The sequence below is a fragment of the Ascidiella aspersa genome, chromosome 7, assembly GCF_963924565.1.
Source record: "Ascidiella aspersa chromosome 7, kaAscAspe10.2, whole genome shotgun sequence".
In the NCBI taxonomy this organism is placed as follows: Eukaryota; Metazoa; Chordata; class Ascidiacea; order Phlebobranchia; family Ascidiidae; genus Ascidiella; species Ascidiella aspersa.
Window position 1 is genome coordinate 378,062 of NC_139453.1, and position 16,235 is coordinate 394,296.

At 34.8% G+C, this 16,235-nt stretch overlaps 1 protein-coding gene across 1 annotated transcript in view; it reads right to left on the reverse strand.

Moving 5' to 3' along the window:
- The window catches only part of LOC146137164 (uncharacterized), a 34,877-nt gene extending 18,961 nt beyond the window's left edge, over nucleotides 1–15,916 (reverse strand). Inside the window, exons 1-7 of the mRNA XM_083393193.1 lie at nucleotides 15,621–15,916; nucleotides 15,181–15,318; nucleotides 14,295–14,519; nucleotides 13,815–13,925; nucleotides 13,131–13,256; nucleotides 1,542–1,656; nucleotides 917–1,032 (exon numbers count right to left, since the gene is read on the reverse strand). Coding sequence (XP_083249319.1) covers nucleotides 917–1,032; nucleotides 1,542–1,656; nucleotides 13,131–13,256; nucleotides 13,815–13,925; nucleotides 14,295–14,519; nucleotides 15,181–15,318; nucleotides 15,621–15,743 — 954 coding nt within the window. The 5' untranslated portion in view covers nucleotides 15,744–15,916. The remainder of the gene's footprint in view (nucleotides 1–916; nucleotides 1,033–1,541; nucleotides 1,657–13,130; nucleotides 13,257–13,814; nucleotides 13,926–14,294; nucleotides 14,520–15,180; nucleotides 15,319–15,620) is intronic.
- Nucleotides 15,917–16,235: the final 319 nt, after the last annotated feature.

The window sequence follows — 16,235 nt, forward strand, 5'->3', positions numbered from 1 at the left end:
CAAGTGGGAAAAAAAAGCTTAACACAATTACCGGCGTTACATTTCAACACTCGCTTAAAAGCCCACAAGTGAAAGCAAGTGAAGGGATAAAGTGTGTCGGTGAGACTGAAACGTGACGACTATCTTTGCCTAAAGTCAACAAAAAATGTTTCTTGTGACCTTTACAACTGTATTGTTTGCAAGGCTACATTAAACATAAAAAAATAAAACCTTTTTTAATGTTTTTTTAAATACAAAATAAAAATATAACTAATTTAATAATGATTTTCGCACAATAATTTAAAAATACATTTTCTTAGAAACAATTTTAATAGGTACAAATAAATGTTAGATGAATGCCAGAAAAAACACACTTAAAATACAATATTTGTTTGAAAATTCAGTGAAGACCAAAAAACAAGTTTTAAATATATAAAGCTCACAATAAAAACAATATATACTTATTTATGAAGTGATTAAATTTATTTGAAACAGGACATGTATTTTTTAAATGCAGTGTGTCTATAAAACAGCTTCATATTGACTTTCTATGCAATAAATTTCCACAACGCTGGAATACAGGAATAAATATGTGCAAGAAATATAGAAAAACTTTTTAATACTTGTGGTGAGATTTCTCAATTGGGTTAAAAAGGTAAATTACAGTGCTACAAAATTTTAACTTTACTTTTTATGCCAAAGTTTAAATAAAGGGTTTCAATAAGTTTTTCATTATTTTTTGTACTATATTTAGTTTTTTTCTTCTCAAATGTTCAGAAACCTCCGGATTAGTGGAGATAGCACAACCCCTTTTTGGATTGGAATCCACATTTCCCCTATTTGGGTCATTATTACATAACTCAATCGAGACTAAGACAAAATTATAACAAAATTATCACAGAATTGATAAAAAAAATATTAAACTTGTTTGTCTTACGGCATTTCCCTTTGATCCGCAGACCTGACAACTTTTGCACTCTATGCATTGCCACTTGAGGTCGCCCCTGAGGTTTGCTGCGAGGTCCGGCGAAACTTTCATGCATGAAGGGTGGCCTGCAAATAGAAATCATACCACGCTAATGGTTCATGCATAATGCATCACAAAGCAAATTGCCACTTATATGCTGGATACTCGGCTATATGTGAATATGTTATAGCTTTAACTTTCAGTAACCATTTTTAATTACTGGTTTTATTAAAATTATACAAAGGAAAAAACATAATCATAGAGCGTTTACGTTAACCTAAAAAAAAAGAAACAAATAATTTCCGACACTGAATAAATGGACCTCAAAAGTCGTTTTGTTTATCAGCAATTAAAAATTATGAAAATGCTTAGAAAAAAAAGTGTCAAAAGTTAAACTTAAACACCTTCGGTTTGTTATCGAAACACTTTTTTTGAACCAAAAGAAAATTACTTTAAATTGTTCTTTTTTCAAGTTACACTTTTCTCAGCATTTCAGTGTTCCGACCCGGTGTTTTAGTGTTTACCAATTTTGGGCATTACTCAATACAGAAGACGTTAAACATTTTACATGAATTCTACATTTAGTTCAACCCACCACTGTTTCCACAATCGACACAAGAAAGAAGCGACTCAGCGTTCCCGTCTTTGTTACATTGCTCCGTTCCGCAACAATAACTGCACACTAGGAGGGGTAAGGGGGACGCAAGAGGCTGAAAAAAAATTTAACATTGGTCAATTTATTCCACATTTACTTAAAGTGCATTTTTCATATATGTCTTATAAAATAAGCTAAAAATACTGAAAACAAGTAATTAATTATTTAGGATTGGTTGTTAAATTAAATTAATTAAATTTATACCAAGCCATATTTACAATGCACCCAAGTTTAATCTAATTTTTTAATTGTAATATTATTATATAACTAAAAAGATATATATTTGAAACAATAAGCATTCTTTAGGACACTGTGTCACTATTCAGCAAAAAACTGCAAAAAATTCTACAATTAGCAACTGTGAGGTCTCTCATTAGTAAACAAACAAATCCATATCAGCAAGTAAGCTGACCTGGAGTGACCCCGCGCCACGTGACCCGAGGTAACCCCGACACGATAGACCGGGTTCAATCGGGTTCGCTTGGCGCTGGCGAGTTGCCATTGTTGCGTAATAGCGGCATTGTGTGTGACAATCGCGACCGGCATTGTTTGTTTTTCGCTCCCTTTGTTGCGTAATAAAGCCCGGTTGTACGTGGAGTTACGTTATTATATCGGATTGGAAACGATACACGATACTTGCTGCTGGTATCGGTGTTTGACCGATATTAAGTTAACAAGCGATTACAAATACCTGTGCCAAATATTTTGTAAAAAAAATTAACCTGACCAAGAATTTTTCATTGCGTCACACTTATGGCACAAGTTACTTTCTGCTTAGATCAATTTCTTTAACAAATCAAATTCGTTTTGGTTGCCCAGAGCAACGCTGAAGCACACGTGACACACAAAGGTCAAGGTCATGCACGTGACGCAAGGAATAATCGTTGCCAAGTCGACTTCATATGCAAAACATCTGCGCGGATCAAAGCTCCATCAGTGCGGTTATGATGACTTAACCTTAAGAACTTTCTTCACATTTTTGAAGTTCCAGGTCAAACTTGGAACAGATGTTTACAAGCTAGGACGTCAACAAACGACGAACGATTATTACGTAATAAGCAAACTATTCAAAACACGCAACATTTCATATTTGACACAAACAAAGTTAACCCACAGGTAAAAGTTTGTTTGTACATTTAATGCTAAGTTAAATTCAAAATGATTAAATCTTGTCTTTGTCCTTCATGTAAATTGTAAACGAAATATCCACTTTATTTCACCAGTTCGTTGAAAGCAAATAATTCCTTATACGAGAAAACACCAGCAGATAAATATGTCAGTGGAATCTCTTTTCATCGTGTTTCGCAATTCCACGAATCCATCAATTCACTTTCCCAACAAACAACCTCAATTCCCGCTACCACAACAACACTTCCAGAAGCGCGTGTGACGCAACAAGGCGTCACACAAGGTAGCGGGGGTCAAGCGGTGTGTGGGGTACTTGATGTTTGTGGAGATGCGAAGTGGTGCATTATACATGAGCTGTTTGGCTTAATCGATCCAGCCACTTCAAGCTCGTATCAACTTAACAGATTTAACTTAAATATAGCTTTCTGCCGCAGGAAATAACAATTCGTGGGCAAAGTGGTCGTCTAGTACAAGCTGGTTACAATTATCTAACAAGTTATTATTATTTGTAAAAGGTTAATCACTAATACATTACCTCAAGGAAGAAATAAATCTGATGGACGATTGATTTTTATTCGTAAAACAGTAACCGTAAAGTACATCAGTAACAATCACAATAAAAGCAGGCGTTTAGCTATAAAGAATGCAACCCACACCTAAAATCATACAAAAAACATTTACATTTTTCAAATGTTATGGAAACATTTCTACCTTTATAAAAGAAATACATGAAAAATGTCTTCCTAATTACAAACGTGAAGTTTAAACGAGGATCGCATCAAGAATGAGTGGCATCACAATCAACAATGAGTGACATCACAATAAGGAAATAGTGACATCACAATAAGGAAAGAGTGACATCACAATAAGGAATGAGTGACATCACAATAAAGAACCATTCCACCATCCACTTGTGTCGGTGTCTGAGATTAATTTTGCCTACGAAGTTTACAAGGATGTCTATATAGGTTGTATCTGGGAGATGTTATTCCCAACACGTTTTTCCGACGATTTGCAATATTTCGAGCGCTGCGTTTGGTTGCAGACAAGGATCTAAGGTTGAAAGTGGCGGTTTGTTGCCTGAGGCATGAACACACAGGTCGCACCCAGGTTATGGACAACTTGCCACACAAGGCAACCACATCTGACAAGGCTGGCTCCCATTAGCGCAAGTGTTGTGCGTTATACACTCGTTTCACACGATATTTTAGGGACTTGATTTTAAAGGATACCTATAGCATTTGGTGTATATAATGATGCGTACATGAAATAACATAAGCACGGTCGCTGGTCGAATATTTGGATTAAATATATTTATTGATGCTATAGCGTATGTAATAAAAACAGTAACTATTTTGCTTAAGTTTATCTGGCATTTAGTTTCCAACGCCGAATACTTAAAAGCACGTTTCTTGGATTACACATTTTCCCTTTTAGCATCCAACAAAGGGTGGTTATAAGTGGCGAGGTCAAATTAAGCCAGAGCTTCTCAAACTGTGCTTTGCGGCTCCCTGGTGCGACCTTTAACTATTTTAAGGGCGTCGCGCAATGATTCAATTCGTATCAAAACTCGATTGTGGTGATAAAGTGCTTGGAGATATTATCCACTGGCAAGTACATTCGAATCCAATGTTACGAGAAAACTGCAATTGATTGCGATTTTGGAAACAACGTGTAGTTAATAAGAAATAAGGGTTAATAAATACATATTAGTGGAATTCCTAACGCTTGATGAGATGCGAGTCCAACTAACTTATTCAAAGAAACCGCAAGAAAATAAGTGGAGAACCTCTGGTTTAAACAAAGCAATCAAGCAGGGGAAGCAAAATGCGCGTGGCACAAAAGCACTCGCGCTAATCTCATTGTTGCAACACAAACACGCCATTGTGACATGCAGTGGCGCTATTAATAGCACAGTGTCGTGCATCTGGCAATTAAAGGCGATAAAAATACCGCGGAACATCATGTGATTTTTCACTCTAAATAACTCCCCCATTAAAGTAGATTTTACGTCTGGAAATCTGTTCACATCATTTGTGATTTTTTAATTTTTTTCGACAAATGTTTGAAAAGTTTGGCAATATTTTTGTAAATTTTAAACCATATGAATAAAGTTTAAGGAAATATTCATGTTTGCTCGTCTGATTAACCAATGAAGATTCCTAAATACGACCTCAAATGCTAACCAACATTGTGTTGTACAAAGACAAGGTTTGTTGTTGTTGCTTCAACAACAAAATGAACCAAGTCAAGTCATTCACAGAATGCTAGAAAGTTGAGCGTCAGCTACAAGTTATCACAAATCCACATCAGAACATTAAGAAGCCGCAAAAAGCGCAAAGATCGAAGGTCCCGCCTAACAAGACGAACGTAAACAGGCGAGTTCGCTCCACCGCAGATATAAAGCGCCAGGGTCGAGTGTTCTTGCGCTAAATGTCACTTGTGACGTCAGCACACCAGCTCTGTTACGCGCGCGTAAAGAGTGTGACGTCACAGTAGACCAGACAGGCACATTGCGCAGATGAAAGGCTGATTTTAGAAGGGCCAGTTGTGACGTAATAAAGAGAAGCGGTAATTACACTTGGTGGTTGAATTTCAATGAGTGAGTTGTCGCAGGTATTGTGGCAAAACAACTGGATTTCAACCGAGATAAGAATTTTCAAAAAAAGGTTGAAAAACATCTGCCATCAGGGATAAAAATAAAACAATGTTTTGTTTTTAAATGGCTATGACATTTACTGTACACTTAAATAGTTATTTAAAACAGCAGACCAAACGCGGGCAGAACCACGCGAATGTTGGAATCTGTAAGCACATTAAATATGGCAGATTGGCAGGATTGTTACGACCTGGGAATCAACTGACATGACAGGGGTCGACATTTCATGCGGTTTTGCAAACATTTTGGGTTGCTTACGGTTTTCGGTCAAAGATTTGACCTACAATTCTTTCTGGTTGTAGTTCCACGCAAAAAATTAACGATTATACGCCAAATACGACTATTTCTTATTGTAAATCACTAGGCCGGAGATATTTTACTCCCAAGTGACGTCACTGACGTGGTTTTGGACAAGCATTCCACGCCAAGATATTTCGTGTAGTTATGCAAACATTTTGCTCCACTAGGATGGCAAGGTTTGGACGATAACACTTTCATAAAACAGAATAATCTGACAAATCAAAGTTTGCATTTAATTTTTTTCCAAAGTTGTAAATACCAAAGACTCGCAAGAACATTCCACACAAAAATGTGGCAATAAATCACGTATTAGACACTTTATTCGCCAATTCTCATTTCGAGCTCTGCGCATTTGAAATGTCACTTCGGCCGTAAGATTATACGTCAGGTTTCAAAGGTCGGGTTCGTGCGGTTGCGATAGGACTGGAAGGAGGGATTACGGTGGTCAGTGAAGTGTGAAGCCGGCTTAGAGTTGTTAATTGAAAGACGTAAATAAACACCACAAGGTAATAAGCAGAGGGTTGAATCTAAGTTCACAATAACACAGCGTTGCTTACAGTCATTACACAATAGACTGTGGCTACTGTTGGAATTTTAACAAGTATTAATTGTGAAATAAAGTATTTTGTTTTAAAATTTAAACATAGAATAAGTTTGACTGACAAGGCACATACAAAAATTGTTTATATTTGTGTTTATTTGTAACTAGGTGCGAACTTGTCGGTTTTTTTTGGCAAAAAAATTTTAAAACTGTTTGCCCTAAATATATTTGTATTCAAATGTGAAAATACAAAGCAGCCATAAAACTTGATTAGCACAAAATGTTTGCGCTGGCAACTTGCCACAACATGCATCTACGTTATGCTTCATCCAAGGCTAATCAGAAAAAAACTGCCACAAAAGTGTTTCTGTGCCCTTGCAACAAAACAGAAAACAACAACATTTTACTAGATGCCATGAACGATTGTACTTTAAACAATGAATTTTATATTTATTAAACCATCAAGCACGTTTAGTTGCAACATAACTAAATCCAAAATAACTTTAAAACAATGAGTAATCCAGTAAAAAAGCAAATTATATTGTCGATTTAAATATGCATTTTGACGCAAATGCTGTGGTATTTAAGAAACAAACATCGTCATTTTACGATGTTAAAAATACATCAGGTCAGATGGGCCGCAACTAAACCAGCTCGCGTTAATTTTTAATGAACTCACCAGTTCGTGTTCACCACCTTCCACAGGTCAGAGCACATGATGTGCTGGGGTATGTTTAGATCGGGGCACGAAACAATAGAAAGCACTTCAATTATTCACCGCCGCCATTACGAGAGCTCAATAGTTTGAAGTTGGCTAATTTATTCGCGCGGCGGATTGCGCAACAATGCCAACTTCAACGAGAAAAAATGTTGCCATAGCGACAAGCGTAATTTGGCGCGAAACTAATATCATCATTTGGCGCCAAACTCATCAAAATCGAAACTTGTAAATTGCCTAAAAGAGGGATTTTGTAAAAATAACACGAGCATGGAAAAGAACGGGCGAAGATTATTTATTCACACGTCACAATTATCAACCACTTACTTACTGTGATGTCACTATTTAACAAACAACCACGTGGTGCTACGTCACAAAATGATGGGGAATAAGAGGCGGGTTTGAGAGTGTATATATTTTTGCGTTCTGAGCAGTTTTGTGTTTTGTCTGAGCGTAAACGTGGATTCGACCAAAAAAAAAAATAGTTACATCAGCCATCCAATATTAAGTAGTAAACCAGTTATTTGAAAAGGAAATCGATACGTCCTTAAAAATAAATGCAATTCATTGCAGGTTGTTTGGGCGTAATACCAAACTAGGTTATGTTATAAAACGTTAAATACATTTCGTCTACAAGTAACCATCAGTCAATTAATTGGAGTGGATCTATGTTAATAGAAACCAACAGATAGTTGTTTCGATGGTTGTGCGCCAATTACCACAACACGTGATGCAAGGAGCAAAAGGGTGGATTGCAATTAGGAACGCTAGCCGCCAGTTATTGATCGATGGATGGCCAAGGTGTTGTGTTGAATTCCCTCAAAACATTAAGCATCTAGGAGGGAAGTGATGATTATTCTGTTCAACGAAGCTGAAAATAGGTCGGAGACAAACAAGAGGTTGTTTCCAATGTCCGTTTCAAACTATCAAGTTTCAAGGTTGTGAGAATTCAAACAAACACTCATCACTCATCAGTAGATTTGAACGCAAAACAGAACGAGGTTAAATTAGAAAGTCGCAGAAGAAAGTGACATTGTGTGATTCCTTTAAGCATAACTTTACACTTAACTGGATGTTGCTAAACAAACACGTTTAAACTAAAATGTTGGCGCTGGTCTAGAATCCTGCCACATTTTCGTTCATGGGGTTTATATTGCTTACATTATTTGGGTTAGGGTGTGTACTATTAGAATATTTTTTCTCCTATATTTATATATTTTGTGCAATTTTATTTTTGACAACTCGTTTCGTTACTGTAAAAAAAGTGGTAGGAAAATGTTTAACATTGGATTTACGTCTTACTAAACACTCTAACTATTATGACGTTGATAATGCACATTATTGTATTGGAATATTCGAACAATGGATACCTACTTTTAAATGATCATATCACACAACAATAACACGTCGCTCATTGTGCTTTGAAAGCTGCTTTAACTCATAATAACCAAGCCTCAGTGTAGTAAGCTGCTGCTCGGTTTAGAGATGGTTCGGTCGCCACAAAACAAATCGATAAATCAATTGTGCGCTTTGTATCGCCTAAGTGCTGCCGATTATAATCGCAACCTTTGGTCGGATTGTGTAATGCTTTGCTTCCGGCGTTGCCGAATAAAATACTTATTTAAAAAAATTAACAAGAAACGCAATTGTGAAACCGTTAGCAATTAAATCACACTTCAAAAAAATTACCGTTAAAACAAATTACACGCCATAATTACCAAGTTGAGATTTAGTATAGTTAGATCACTGAGATCTATGCAGTCATAAACATTTTCAGTTTTAAACCAGAACGTCTAAGCCCGTTTTTATAGTATTTAGCATCGGCCCTTCAATTAACGCTTGACGTTGCAAAACGACAAAACTGAACAAACATACCACAAAAAAATCTCGTGTCAAAATCGACATTGTTTTAACGTAAAAATAAGCCGATTCACAAAACAAATCGTCAACTTGTTGACAACTTTGCAGACAATCGCATTAACAAAAACAATTTCACATCGCTTCGAACAACAACCGTGGTTCGCTTAAGCGGGGTTTACCCAGGGGGGAGAACCGACATTTCCCCATTCGTGATCTGAATCATTTGCATACGAGCGACTACGTAGGGGAATACCCGCGATTTAGGTTAAGTTAAACTGCTTTTACATTGGGTAGATATTTCAAATTGTGACGTCTTAATAATGTCGTAATTACGGCGGTTTTAGTGACGTCATGTTACGTTACGTAATTCGCGTTTAATATTAAGGACAACGTTATGAAAATTCGTTGAAATACAAAGTTCTCATCTTAAGGTTTTATAAGAAAGCAATGGTTTAAAATATTGTGGAAAAAGATTTAGTTGAGTATCGCCCACAACATTACTCTTGAAAGAAGTATTTGCGTTAGTGGTGAGCAGGAATTGTGAAATCGCTTCTCTTTAAACAAACGACAGGTTCGCGCAAAATTAAAAAAAAAATTCTTCAGTTCCCAAATAGTCGTTTTTGATCGAATTAGCGTATATGGAAAACTTATATGGAAAACTTGCTATTTTCAACTTGACGTAACTAACAAACCTTAATATAAAGATAACACAGGTTTCGATTGTTTAATCCTTCCTTCGATGCACGGAAGATGAACTGTGTACGCGCCCACGTAATATAAGTGCTACTAGAGAACCAGCTACTGCAGTTTGCCCGCCCACAACATGTTCGCCCCAAACAAACAAGGCCAGCTTATGAAGATTTCGTGATTAAGTTCATCGTTCACTTTACTAGTGAGAATTTGCGGCTTCAACAAAAATAAGCTATTTTTAGCAACTTTACCGTTCAACAAAACTTATGTTTGAGATCATTGTTAAGTATAGTTTTGAGATAGGCGCAATACATCGTTAAGTGATATCGCGGCGGGAAAGTAGATTAATATCTCATCTACTTAAAATACTTTTTTGACAGGACTAACTACGAACTCTTATAAAAGGCAATTTTGCTATATTTTATGAAATATCCATAAATATAACTATCGGCTTTAGGGTATGTGGACTAACTTATAATAACGAATCTGAAACCGAATAAAACTGTTAAATTTAACCAGTTTTTTTCACGTTAATTCTGGCCCAAATCGTCAGTTTATATTGCGTCACAAAAATACATTTAACTTTCGCCTTAAATGGCCCAAAAGGTGCCGGCCTCGCTGAAAGTGGCCACATTTTATGGCCGAAGTTATTCGGAGCGCAAACAGTAATTACGTGTTTGAAGTGGCGCAAAAGTTGAGCGGACGGAAGGCACTTAAATCAATTATAAGGTCGCCGTATGTTTGCCGATTCACACCAACATCTTCACAACTAACGAATGCAAGGACGGCTAAATCAACCATTTATGAGTTGAACGAAAAACAACACCAGTGTAATTTTTTACAAAAAGCTACGAACTTTAGTTTTATTATTTCGATTGAAACATGAACGCTAAAAACAATTAATTATTAATTTGCTTGTAAAAATCTAGAATACGTTTTATGTTTGTTTAATCATAATAAAAATGTAAGGCCATATTTAAATTAAGCGGTTATGTGACAACAACAAAATAACGATGAGCATTTAAGTGCAATAGAAGCATCTGTCAAGTGCGCGAGTTTGGGGCGGTAACAGCTCACCACTGTCAGTTTGTCACGTATTCAAGTTTTAGTAGCTGCTTAAAATCTGTTCAATTCTTTTTCAATTTTCTATCCTAAAGTTAAATTTAAGCAGAATTTTTGCTAAGTTACCTTTTTCAGTAGCTCTCTAACATTTTCGTGGATTTTTTCACTATAGCAGACTTTTGATATAACAAATCGAAAATAAATCGATAAGTAGCAGATCCTTTACTGTTTAACTCTTATATGTGAGTCTAAAAGTTTAAAAATACTTAAGATAACAAATTGAAAGTAAACAGAATAATGAGTTAATTATTTCATTTTAAAATCTCATGAAACAAGGCACACATCAATTACATATAGAGAGACAGGCAGCATTAGGCTGCAAAAAGGGTTTTGTTGGTAAACAAGTCAAGTGTTGCAAAATAAAAGTTGCTTTAAATTTAATGGAACTATGTAGCATTGGTCCTACATGTTTTTTATTACTGCAATAATTTGAATGCTACTTGCCAAACACAAACTGATTTACTACTTTACAGAAATATATTGTAAATTTAACACTCATCTGGAAGTCAAATTCTTTCTTGTAATACATTAAATATTATTATTTGTCTATGTGGTATAAACAAAAGATCAAGAGTGGAATTCCCTTTATCATCTCATAATGGCATGACTGTGAGTCATAAATCGAAACAGTGATCTGCCATCCTTAAAGCAACAACGCCATTGGAATTGACAGCCTTGGAAACGAAATAAACAAACACTAGCCAAGTCACAACGCCAGCCACCATCTCTTCTATAAATACTCACAAGCTGCCACCAGCCAACTACATTTCTCCTCAACACAATAGGCCACTATGACGTCACAATCATTCAGTGCAGCTGGCAAATCAACAGAGGCTTGTGTGACACAACAATCGCGATTCCGCCACTGCTGCTTTGTAACAATTATATTTGTTACACTTGAAAGGGGATTGTTGTGTAATTACAACAATATATAGGTAATGTTATTTCATCAGCTTGATCAGCTAAAGCTATTAACAATGTTATGCACATGATAATGTAATATATATTGATCAATTACTCACTTTTGTCTTTTTTGTCACTTGCACACAAAAGAATCAATTAAAATTAATTTAAAAAAACTATATATATATATATGTAAAATAAATATTTTGTGCTCAGTGTTCAACTTTATACAATTAGTAATTCAATAAGTTTATAAAATTGTATAAAAAACATTTTTTGTTAAGGATCTGTTTAGCATTGTTCAAAATCATTTAAATTTAGCTTTTATTTGTAGTTTTAAGACGTTCTATTGCAATGGGAGTAAATGAAAATAGCTTCACCAATTTTGTGTATTGTCAAGTTTGACCTACATTCACAAAACACTGTAAATATGCCCCAAGAAAACCCAATTAACTTGCCATCTTGAAATGCAACCACAAAGAGATTAAATAGGCCATGGAAACCGATGGTGCATGACGGTTACGCTACACTGAACAAAAGAAAAACAAGTGTTTTTGATTTTTTTTGTAACCAAATTGTAATACATCTTTTTGCAGCTAAATTTAAAACAGAATATATTTAAAAATATTTGTGGTTAATTGAATTGTTTAACAACACTTAGTTGACATATCAAACCTTCACCTGCAAATATATGTAATTAGTTATTTAATTACAATTAATTTTTTTCACAAAAACAGATCTTAATCAAAGTCCAATCTTGTTTTACATTTGGAACCTGACAGTATGAATCACACTTTGCATATTGTTATTGTAAAGTGTTAGGATGAAAGCATGTTACATAACAAGCCAAGGGCCAATGTAATCAATTATTCATTGATTTGGGCTGATGAGATAGCACACACCAAATATAAATGCTTCGAACTCTACCATGGAAAACAACAGGGTCATTAAAAAAACAATAAATCTTTTGATTTGGATTTGGGATGGATAGTTAAATTATTCATTTGTTTAATTTTATATATTTAGTTTGTTACAGTTACTATATATTACATTAACGCCCCTAAATTACCCTAATTTTTTATTTTTATTTGTTAATGTTTGCCATTTTTAATGGTAACTACAACCTTTTGTCAGTTTTTGGTTTGGTAAAAAAAACATTTATGTTTTCTATTTATGTTTATTTCAAAACACTGGCTGTGACGCAGAAGAGAAGAGAATAAAAATCTTACGTTGTGGCCAAAACTGACAAAAAAGGTTTCAAGAAACAAAATGCCTATGCCTCACATGACAAGTTTAGGCAAACTGATTAGGAATGTCTGAACTAAAAATTTTACTAAAAACTAACTAAACTTAACTGCCTGATACCTATTTGAAATAAAAACTAGTTAAGTGCAATTAAATAGTTGAAAAAGTCTGAAAAAAAAATCTTATCTTTATACACGTCTTCACAAAAAGACCAAATTTATCCAGATTTCAAACCGTCCATTTGATACATGAGCTAATCAAAGCATAGAACTCGACAATCAGGAAAAATACAACTTATATAATGTAAATCACCTTGTTTTCAGACTTCTCTTCAGAATTTGTTGCGCCGTTTGTCGTTTTTGCTTCCGGTGTGATCGGAGGGTTTGTGGAAAGTCTGAACACGAGCCCGTCACGCATCAATCGACCGGCGTTAACCAATCGCTTGCAAGCAAGTCGCAAGTGCCGACTAAACTCAATCGCAGAAATTCCCTGCAAATAAAAATTGATGGCGAAAATGTTGGAAAAATAGTTTGACCATTACTAGAGATTTGTCAGCTTAAATTGCGCTGGTCTCCTAAAATAAACAGTCTTATGTAAAAAAGTTAAGACCCCGGCTATTCTGAGTCGTTGTATTGAATTTGGACGCAGAAATCCACTGCGAATGCAATTAAGTCTAGGGGTTGTAGTTGAACGAACATTAAAGCCAATGCAGAAGTAGGTAACATTTAGAATGTTTCAAATAAATTTTAGGTTAGACGTAAAGTTAGAATTTTAAAGCCCCACAAAAGTAAGTAGTACTTTGATACATGGTTAAGAGTGGAAAGATAGAAAGACAACCATTTCGGCCTCAAAGGTGGTCTTTACAGCAAAGAACAATGCTTTGACAAAAACAATTATTTAGGAAAAAAACAAAACATAGAAGTTTATATACTTAATAAATAAAATACAAATCTATTAAGTATCATCCCTAAAAGCTACAATTGTAAAAAAAAAAACATGGATTTTGTTATTCTGTGAAAATTATACACTTGAAACAATAATAATTACCTCAATGTAGTATGTAGTCTCCAAGTACTTGTCCATGTCCTTAATCGTGGCACCCTCGGGCTGGGAAAGTCCATCCAATGAGACCTGGACCAACTTAATGTAGTCTGTCACCTAGTGGTGAAACAAGGTTGTTGTAATTGAGGTGACCAGTACGATTCACAACACAAATCAAAATAAAACTTATTTTCAGCATTTACGTTTTTTGAGTAAAGTAATATAAAATCAAAGTATTTAAAATATACCTAAAATAGTATAAGAAATGCATCACAAAAACTTAAAGACATAACAAATTAGTAAAGTTTAAAGAGAAGGTATTTTTTAACTGTGAAAATTGATTAAATACCATAAAACGTAAATAATTATATTTGTTAAAGCAGGTGTCCACAGAACAGTTTAAAGACTAACTTTGGTTGAACAATTTAAAATTAGTTGTTTTACAACAATTGCACTGAATATATATTTCACTGTGACGTTTTAAACCTGTAATGTTTTGTGTCTCATTAGTGAGTTTCTTGGTATAAGTGTCAGTTCAGGAGATGCAATCTTGGGGCTTGTGGGTGAAATAAGGGGGCTTTTGTGGGTCTTGGGGGTTGTAAGGGGTGAGTTCCGTTGCTTTGCTTCCTTCCAGTGCTTTGGGGTTCTTCCGCATGTACGAGGGGTCATCGTTTCTGGGTCACGGTACGAGTATTCACCCTGGTTGAACACCTGTAAAACAGCTCGGTTGAAAAGTGATTTCTTCACAGGGTCTTGTTGTTTATTTTGAAGTATTTCACCAAAAAATGAGGTAAATAGTTCAGAGTTGTGAATAAGTACGGTTGATCGAAACAACTGATTTTATGGCAATAAAAATCTTATAGAAAACTATTCATAGAAAAATAAATATACTTTATACTACAAAAATCCTAATATCATACTGGTTTTATCCTAATATCATACTGTTCAGAAAAATTGCAGACTTCAAATTAAAAAGAAAAACTTCTTTAAATTTACAATACCAAACAATTGGTGTTTACCAACAGAATATGATAAATAAAGACAATAAAGAGTGTTTTGTGTTTTAGGATTTCAATACCAAAAAAGGTTTTGTTTATTAAACACATTAACTGCACCTCTTACAGTTCAAAATGTAAAACTTTGACACAATAACATTGGTACTATTGCTTTGTTATAAAAATATATCAGTCAATATTTAAACAAAAATGTTTCAGCATTTTATACAAGAAGTCTAAATTATAAGTTTAAAAAAAATTAACTTTGGTAACCTTAAAACCTCTTCCCAAGACCAAAACAGTGACCTCTTAACAAAGGCATTTAAAACTTGAAAAACAAAAATAAAAGTTCAAGGAATATAGAAATGTTTGTCGACCTTGAGAACTCGACCCGATGCTGACATGGCTTCCAGTTGCTCGTGAACTTGTTGAAACGAGCAATCTTTAGCGGCGGTGTGAGCCATCACCCACTTGCTTATTCGCTCCAGGGAGGGCCGCTGTTTCTGCGCACGAATCTGTGGTACAATCAACATTAGAAGGTTGGTCTTTGAAATAAGCGACCACACAGCAAATGTATTCTAAACCCGCTGGGACACCCTAAAATGTGGAACAAACTTTGTACAGGTGAACCTGTGATTTCCAAAATTGCTTGAATTACAAAATGATTATTACACAAAAATGCTTGTGATTATTTATTAAATAACTTGAGGCTTATTCCCTTTTGATAGCAATTCAACAGAGAGCCACAAAAATAGTGTGAAAAAGTTTTGTAAAACAATTATAATGTTGATAAATGTTAATTAATGGCTTTTTTTACCCTTCTAATTGTTTCCATGATTGCCACGGAGAGAATTTCCAAATCATCAGCCGACATTCCGTTGTTGTTATTTGAAGACGGAGATTTTGCACCGACTGAAGAAGTGGAACCGCTACGGACCATTTTGCGGCAATTTAATCCAATTCGGCTTTGATAAATTTAAAGTCCCAAAATATAAGTGTAAATCCACAAAAAGATTTGTTATGTGACATCACAATTGAGCATATTCCCATGGTGTATTTGAAGCCAAAACATGTTTTAAAAAAACAGAGAATTTCAACATTATTCTGCAGAATATAAACGCTGGAAATACAGAAATGATTAGATGTTAAATCTATGATTTACGGATTATAGCTCAGCTATGTTTTAATCTCGCCTTTTGTCATTTTTTTGTAATTTACTTGGATATTGCATTGAAAAGAATTACTAAAATATTTTGAATAAAACAAGCTCAATTTTTATGGAAGATAAATGCTGCATGAATAATTTGTATGTAAAATGTAGAAAATGCCAGGCATTTTGTATTACAAATTAATAAAAAAGTCATATGCCAAAATACTCAACACCATTTCTTTCTTTCAGCAAATATTGTGAATCATATTCACTCCTAAAACA